This window comes from Procambarus clarkii, chromosome 13, assembly GCF_040958095.1.
Source record: "Procambarus clarkii isolate CNS0578487 chromosome 13, FALCON_Pclarkii_2.0, whole genome shotgun sequence".
Classification (NCBI taxonomy): domain Eukaryota; kingdom Metazoa; phylum Arthropoda; class Malacostraca; order Decapoda; family Cambaridae; genus Procambarus; species Procambarus clarkii.
Genome location: NC_091162.1, coordinates 42,970,675 through 42,979,555, shown reverse-complemented (window position 1 = coordinate 42,979,555; position 8,881 = coordinate 42,970,675). Strand labels below are relative to the sequence as shown.

General features: G+C 40.8%; 1 protein-coding gene across 1 annotated transcript; it reads left to right on the top strand.

Annotated features, from left to right (window-relative positions):
- The first annotated feature begins 5,175 nt into the window (after positions 1–5,175).
- Positions 5,176–6,810, top strand: LOC123751037 (serpin B3-like). The gene is made up of 2 exons (XM_069324155.1): positions 5,176–5,422; positions 6,437–6,810. The coding sequence occupies exons 1-2, from the start codon at positions 5,278–5,280 to the stop codon at positions 6,793–6,795; spliced, it is 504 nt and encodes a 167-aa protein (XP_069180256.1). The 5' UTR covers positions 5,176–5,277; the 3' UTR covers positions 6,796–6,810.
- Positions 6,811–8,881: the final 2,071 nt, after the last annotated feature.

Here is an 8,881-nt window from a genome sequence, read left to right as displayed (position 1 = left end):
CTAATCCTTCACTGGTCATTGGGGACCTTAATGCTCGGCACACAAGCCTTGGGACAGTGGGTAGTATTAATGCTAATGGGGTCAAGTGGTTACAGTTTCTACAAGATCATCCAGATACCTGTCTCTTGGGAAACAATGAACCAACTCACATCAGGGGAGGACGGCTTGACTATGCCTGCATTTTAAACTCTCAGGGGATTATGGGGGAGGCTCGGGTTGTTCGGGAACTACTTAGTGACCACTTTGCCTTGAACGTTGAATTACCACTGGGGAAAAAACAAGTCCACTTTCAAAGGAAAAGGCTAAATATTAATAAAGATATGAAAAATTATTTTATTCAAAGTATGGGAGATTGGTATCAACATTACACGCCGCTCTGCGTTGATAGTTTTTACGAGGACATGGTCGAGAACATAGAGAAATTAGTACAGAGGGAAAATAATGGGGGCAGGGGAAGCAAGACGCACGGACCTAAGAAATTTAAATATTCCAATGATCAGCAAGTCAAGGGGTGGGAGAGAATGCTACGGAGTGCGCATAAAGAATGGTTAAAAAATGGAATGAGGGATGAAGAGAAAAATACAATGTTGGAAGTGGCTAGGGAATGCAGTCAGGTGAGAAGGAGGCGCGGGACAGATACTGGCAAGAATTTGCTCAGTCCATTGGTAATACTAAGAACCTTAAAGACATATGGAGAGCAGTAAACAAAATCAGGGGTTGTAAGACCAAATTCATTGCTCACTCAGATCCAGGGAAAGTTGCTAATGAGTTAGTAGATAAATGGGCTAGTGCTGCTGGTATGGAGTCCTTACCTGCAGACACGAGAGTCACCATTGAGTCATGGGAAAATATTTGAAATGGAGTAACTTTATGTGCCTTAAATACAAGATCTATAACATGCACTGAGATAACTCACGATGAGCTACTGGATGCTATAAAAAGTGGCAGCTCTACTGCTCCGTGAAAAGATGGAGTAACGTATGACATACTTAATTATTTAGCCGGTATGAAACCTAGTCCCTTACTTGATTTGTTTAATATGAGTTATAGAGAGGGAAAGTTACCAAGAAAATGGAAAGAGGCTGTCATCATTCCTATCCCTAAGTCAAACGGAGGCTACAGACCTGTCTCCTTAATATCCTGCTTTTGTAAAATGATGGAAAGGATTTTGTTAAATAGGCTACTCTACCTTGTAGGTGATAACATGTCCAGTAATCTCTTTGGTTTTATCAAAGGCAAAAGTACTGCGGATTGTCTCTTAAGGCGATCCAAAGGGTTAGAAGTCATTGGGCATAAGTGCGGGAGTCAGAGAGCAAGACATCTGCTTTCTGGAGGTAGTCCTCACGGTAAAGGAGTGTGAGGGGGTGGGTAGGGTGATGCGGGTTAGGGGATGAGGGGACGGTAGGGTGTTGGGTGTGAGGGGGGGAGGGTAGGGTGAGGGGGGGAGGGAATGAGGGGACGGTAGGGTGTTGGGTGCGAGCGGGGGGGGGAGGGTAGGGTGATGAGGGTGCGGGAAAGGTAGGGCGATGAAGGTGACAGGGCAGGGTAGGGTGTTGGGTGTGAGGGTAGGGTAATGGGGGGAGGAGGGAGGGTAGGATGATAAGGGGGACAGGGGAGGGTAGGGTGATGGGTGTGAAGGGGGAGGGTAGAGTGATGGGTGTGAAGGGGGAGGGTAGGGTGATGGGGTGAGGGGGAGGGTAGGGTGAAGAGGGTGAGGGGGATGGTAGGGAGATAGGTGTGAGGGGGAGGGTAGGGTGATAGGTCAGAGGGGGAGGGTAGGGTGATGGTGTGAGGGGAAGGAAGGGTGATGGGTATGATGGGGTAGGGTAGGGTGATGGAGTGAGGGGAGAGGGTAGGGTGACGGTGTGAGGGGGAGGGTAATGGGAGGGGGAGGGGAGGGTAGGCTGATGGTGTGAGGTTGAAGGGTAGGGTGATGGTGTGAGGGGGGAGGGGTAGGGAGAGGGAGAGGGAGTGTGGGGGAAGGGTTAGGAGGGTTATGACGTCAGGGGAAGGTGATGGTGTGAGAGGGAGGGAAGGGTGGTGGATGTGAGGGGGGAGGGGAGGATAGGGATATAGTGTGAGGTGGGGAAGGTAGGGTGGTAGTGTGAGGGGTAGGGTAGGGTTGTGGTGTGAGGCGAGAGGGTAGGGTGATTGTGTGAGGGTGAGGGTTGAGTGGTGGATGTGAGGGGGGGGAGGAGGGGAGGGAAGGGTGATGGTGTAAGGGGGAGAGTAGGGTGATTGTGTGAGGGTAGGGTGATGGTGTAAGGGGGAGAGTAGGGTGATTGTGTGAGGGTAGGGTGATGGTGTAAGGGGGAGAGTAGGGTGATTGTGTGAGGGTGAGGGTAGGGTGATGGTGTGAGGGGAAGGGTGATGTTGTGAGGGGGAGGGTAGGTTGATCGGGGTGAGGGGAAAGGTAGGGTGATGGTGTGAGGGGGAGGGGAGGGTGATGTTGTGAGGGGGAGAGGGTAGGGTGATAGTGTGAGGGCGGAAGGTAGGGTGATGGTGTGAGGGGGAGGGGAGGGTGATGTTGTGAGGGGGAGAGGGTAGGGTGATGGTGTGAAGGGGGGTAGGGTGATTGTGTGAGGGGAAGGGTAGGTTGATGGGGGAGGGTAGGGTGATGGTATGAGGAGGAGGGTAGGGTGATGGTATGAGTGGGGAGGGTAGGGTGATGGTATGAGGGGGGAGGGTATGGTGATGGTATGAGGAGGAGGGTAGGGTTATGGTGATGGTCGTGTATCATCACCCCACCCGATGGTTGGGGAGACAAGGGTGATGGTGACACACGACACCATGTTATGGTGTCTTGTGCACCATCACTAAGGTCTTGTCTGAACACCTGAGCTGTGGTCACCACCATGTTATGGTGTCTTGTGCAATATCACTAAGGTATTGTCTGAACACCTGAGCTGTGGTCACCACCATGTTATGGTGTCTTGTGCACCATCACTAAGGTCTTGTCTGAACACCTGAGCTGTGGTCACCACCATGTTATGGTGTCTTGTGCACCATCACTAAGGACTTGTCTGAACACCTGAGCTGTGGTCACCACCATGTTATGGTGTCTTGTGCACCATCACTAAGGTATTGTCTGAACACCTGAGCTTAGATTATCTACAACAGTTAACTTCCAATCCTCTGAAATTAGATTTATTTTATTTATTTTTATTTATGCATATACAAGAATGTACATAAGGAATGTGAGGATACAATTATGGTAATTACAGTCTTGTAAAGCCACTAGCACGCGCAGCGTTTCGGGCAGGTCCTTAATCTAAGAAAATTTTAAGGAGGTAAATACTTGCAAAATTTATAGACAAAAAATGATAACAGATTACATGGAATGAAAAAAAAAAAAAAAGATGAGAGAAAATTATAGGTACAGTATATTAAAGCACATAGGTAGCTATGATTGATTGCAATGACAGCTTAAAATGGTAGTTGACAACAAATTGGTAGGCACAATACAGCAGAAACAATATAAGATTGATTGCAATGACAGCTTGAATGGTAGTTGACAAAAATTGGTAGTCACAATACAGCATATGGCTAGCACATAAAAGAAGACAGCAATGAACACAATGATAAGGTTGTTTGATATTACATAAAAATTAGGAGATTGGGTACCACTAGGTACAGAGCAAATTTAAAGCTCAGTGTAGGAAACTAAATAGATGAAGTTAGGTACTTTTTGGTTTTGCTTTTAAATAAGGCAAAAGTTTTACAGTTTTTCAATTCACTAGGGAGTGAGTTCCATAGACTAGGTCCCTTAATTTGCATAGAGTGTTTACACAGATTAAGTTTGACCCTGGGGATATCAAAGAGATATTTATTTCTGGTGTGGTGATAATGGGTCCTATTACATCTGTCCAGGGAGAGTTTCAGAGCATGGTTTGCATTTAAGAACAGGGTTTTGTAAATGTAGTTGACACAAGAGAATGTGTGGAGGGAGTTAATATTTAGCAAGTTTAGAGATTTAAACAAGGGAGCTGAGTGTTGTCTGAAAGCAGAGTTAGTTATTATTCTGATAGCAGATTTTTGCTGTGTGATGATGGGCTTAAGGTGGTTTGCAGTGGTAGACCCCCATGCACAGATACCATAATTAAGATAGGGGTAGATTAGTGCATAATATAGTGAGAGGAGAGCAGAGTTAGGAACATAATATCTGATTTTGGAGAGTATACCAACTGTCTTAGAGACTTTCTTAGTTATGTGTTGAATGTGGGTGCTGAAATTGAGTCTCTTGTCTAGGAATAGGCCAAGAAACTTGCCATCATTTTTATTACTGATGTTAATGTTGTCTATCTGTAGCTGAATTGCATTTGATGATTTGCTTCCAAATAAGATGTAGTAAGTCTTTTCGATGTTTAATGTTAGTTTGTTCGTTGACATCCATAAGTGGACTTTTTTTAATTCATTATTCACAACATTATTTAGTGTATGTGGGTTGAGGTTTGAGTAGATAAGGGTAGTATCGTCAGCAAACAATATAGGTTTGAGAATATTAGAGACATTAGGCAGATCGTTTATATATATAAGAAATAGAAGAGGTCCTAAGATGCTGCCCTGTGGCACTCCAACGGTAATTGGTAGAGTGGAAGAAGTTGTATCATTGATGGTTACATATTGGTGTCTGTCACTAAGATAGGATCGGATGTAGTCAAGGGCAAGGCCTCGGATTCCATAATGCTGGAGTTTAAATAAGAGGTAGTTGTGATTAACAGTATCAAAGGCTTTTCTTAGGTCAATGAAGAGTCCAATCGGAAACTCATTTTTGTCAAGGGCTGAGTAGATAATGTCAAGGAGACTAATGATTGCATCATTGGTACTCTTTTTGGGACCGGAAGCCAAACTGGCAGGGGCTGAGTATGTCGAATTTTACGAGGTAGGAATAGAGCTGTTTGTAAATAATTTTTTCAAATATTTTTGATAGAATGGGTAGATTTGATATTGGTCTATAATTGTTTATGTCCGCCGGATTGCCTCCTTTATGGACTGGCGTTACTCTTGCTTTTTTTTCAGATTCAGAAAACTGTTTTCTTAAAATCCAAAGAACTTCTTTATGTTACTTCTCTAACTCTCCCCCTTGAAAGGTCGGTAGAAACTATTGTCCGCTTATAATGTGATGGATTGAAGAGTCACGTAAAGGCACTGAGCTTAATATTATCGTTATTTTGACAGGCGGCCAAAGCAGCTGCGACAATCAACCAGTTCGTGAACAAAACAACGCGAGGCAAGATCCCAACTGTGGTGACAGAGAGCGACGTGGCCACGACACTGATGGCGCTGGTCAACACCGTCCCCTTCAAAGGTTTCTGGTTGAGTCAATTCAACCTAACCCAAACAACAAAGCAGAAGTTCTTCACCACCCCGAGCCAACACAGCCTTGTTGACATGATGACCCAACTTCGAAAATTCAGATTTGGTAAGGGTATATACACATATGCATATGTAAATGCATATGTATATATATATATATATATATATATATATATATATATATATATATATATATATATATATATATATATATATATATATATATACATATATATATATATATATATATATATATATATATATATATATATATATATATATATATATATATATATATATATACATATATATATATATATATATATATATATATATATATATATATATATATATATATATATATATATATATATATATATATATATATATATATATATATATGCATATTTATATTTTCAGCGCCTCAGTGTGGCGATACAGAGGGGAAATGCGCACTGCATCCAGGGTTCCTGCCCGCCATCTGAGGAGGTGGAGGAACTCGACAACCTATGACAACCATCTTTGTAACCCATATGTAACTCCTTTTTTGTAACAAAGTTCAAATAAAGTAAATATATATGTGTACATACAAAAGAATGGGGGTGGTAGGAGAAGATAATATTAGTGTTCAGTGAGAAACCACAAGGTCTCCTCTGAATACTTTTTATTTTCTTCTCCGAGGCTATGGGTCCCCACATTGGCACCAGAGGTGGTACCCTCACAAACTTTTTATATATATATATATATTTTATATATATATATATATATATATATATATATATAATATATATATATATATATATATATATATATATATTTTATATATATATATATATATATATATATATATATATATATATATATATATATATATATTTTATATATATATATATATATATATATATATATATTATATATATATATATTTTATATATATATATATATATATATATATATATATATATATATATATATATATATATATATATATATATATATATATATATATAATATATAGACAGTCCTGAGATTAAACACCAGTTACAGTGGACTGTGGTTGTAGGAGACAAGTGTGACAGCCCTGAGAGTGAACACTGGTTACAGTGGTCTGTGGTTGCAGGAGTCTCGAGTGAGCTGGGAGCGACGGTGTTAGAGATGCCGTACAAGGGGAAGGCGGCGTCCATGTTGGTGTTGCTGCCTGACAGCACCCCCGGCGGCGCCCCTGGCAACTCCGCCACGCCCCTGGACGCCATGCTGCGGCGCCTCTCCCACAACACCCTCCACCACGCCCTCACCAACCTGAAAGAGGAGAACGTACATCTTTACTTCCCAAGGTTCAAACTGGAGCAGACAATCAATGAGGAACTTAAGGCGGTGAGTAGTCCGGATGTTTTACTTGCATCTCTATATAAATGTTGTCAGTGTAAAGGTAAACATTTAAGGAATGTGAGTATGAGTGTGACACAGACAAGGAGATGACACATTGCTTTTAGCAACGCAGACTCCTGAGGCGATAGTACTTTAAGTAACGTTTTGGTCGAGAGAACTAAAGACCACAATTACACCAGGCTGTTTACTATTAATTTAAGGAGTAAATAACAAATATAAGTAAAACCAAACCATAATTTTTCTAGGCCTAATTTTGCATATATATATATATATATATATATATATATATATATATATATATATATATATATGCAAAAATATATATATTTTTTGCATATATATATATGCAAAAAAAAATATATATATATATATATATATATATATATATATATATATATATATATATATATATATATATATATATATATATATATATATATATATATATATATATATATATATATATATATATATATATATATATATATATATTTTATTAAATATGACCGAAAAAGTAAGATTAATAATTCTAACACGAATTTTCTCAATCTTTCGTACATTATGCTTCACTGTTGGAGGTAAATCAAAAATCACTTCTCCAAAATTCATTTTTATTTCTAGTCTGACGCGACACGGGCGCGTTTCGTAAAACTTATTACATTTTCAAAGACTTCACAAATACACAACTGATTAGAACTTGCATTTCCCTGATTTTATATCTACTTTTGAGTGAGGTGGGAAGGGTGATGTGGCATTACATTTGAGTGAGGTGGGAAGGATGATGTGGCATTAGAGGATATTAATAGGGTATTAAAAGTATCAACACAAGACAGAACACGAAACAATGGATATTGAATAGAAGTGTTTGTAGAAAGCCTATTGGTCCATATTTCTTGATGCTTCTATATTGGAGCGGAGTCTTGAGGTGGGTAGAATATAGTTGTGCAATAATTGGCTGTTGATTGCTGGTGTTGACTTCTTGATGTGTAGTGCCTCGCAAACGTCAAGCCGCCTGCTATCGCTATATCTATCGATGATTTCTGTGTTGTTTACTAGGATTTCTCTGGCGATGGTTTGGTTATGGGAAGAGATTATATGTTCCTTAATGGAGCCCTGTTGTTTATGCATCGTTAAACGCCTAGAAAGAGATGTTGTTGTCTTGCCTATATACTGGGTTTTTTGGAGCTTACAGTCCCCAAGTGGGCATTTGAAGGCATAGACGACGTTAGTCTCTTTTAAAGCGTTCTGTTTCCTGTCTGGAGAGTTTCTCATGAGTAGGCTGGCCGTTTTTCTGGTTTTATAGTAAATCGTCAGTTGTATCCTCTGATTTTTGTCTGTAGGGATAACGTTTCTATTAACAATATCTTTCAGGACCCTTTCCTCTGTTTTATGAGCTGTGGAAAAGAAGTTCCTGTAAAATAGTCTAATAGGGGGTATAGGTGTTGTGTTAGTTGTCTCTTCAGAGGTTGCATGGCTTTTCACTTTCCTTCTTATGATGTCTTCGATGAAACCATTGGAGAAGCCGTTATTGACTAGAACCTGCCTTACCCTACAGAGTTCTTCGTCGACTTGCTTCCATTCTGAGCTGTGGCTGAGAGCACGGTCGACGTATGCGTTAACAACACTCCTCTTGTACCTGTCAGGGCAGTCGCTGTTGGCATTTAGGCACATTCCTATGTTTGTTTCCTTTGTGTAGACTGCAGTGTGGAAACCTCCGCCCTTTTCCATGACTGTTACATCTAGAAAAGGCAGCTTCCCATCCTTTTCCGTCTCGTAAGTGAAACGCAGCACGGAACTCTGCTCAAATGCCTCCTTCAGCTCCTGCAGATGTCTGACATCAGGTACCTGTGTAAAAATGTCGTCAACATACCTGCAGTATATGGCCGGTTTCAAGTTCATGTCGACTAAGACTTTTTGCTCGATGGTACCCATGTAGAAGTTTGCAAACAGGACACCTAGGGGAGAACCCATAGCGACCCCATCTACTTGCTTATACATATGCCCATCCGGGCTCAAGAAGGGTGCCTCTTTAGTACAAGCTTGGAGTAGTTTCCTCAGAATACTTTCTGGCATGTCAAGAGGAGTACAGGCTGGATCACGATACACTCTGTCGGCTATCATTCCGATTGTCTCGTCCACAGGTACGTTGGTAAACAGCGATTCTACGTCCAACGAG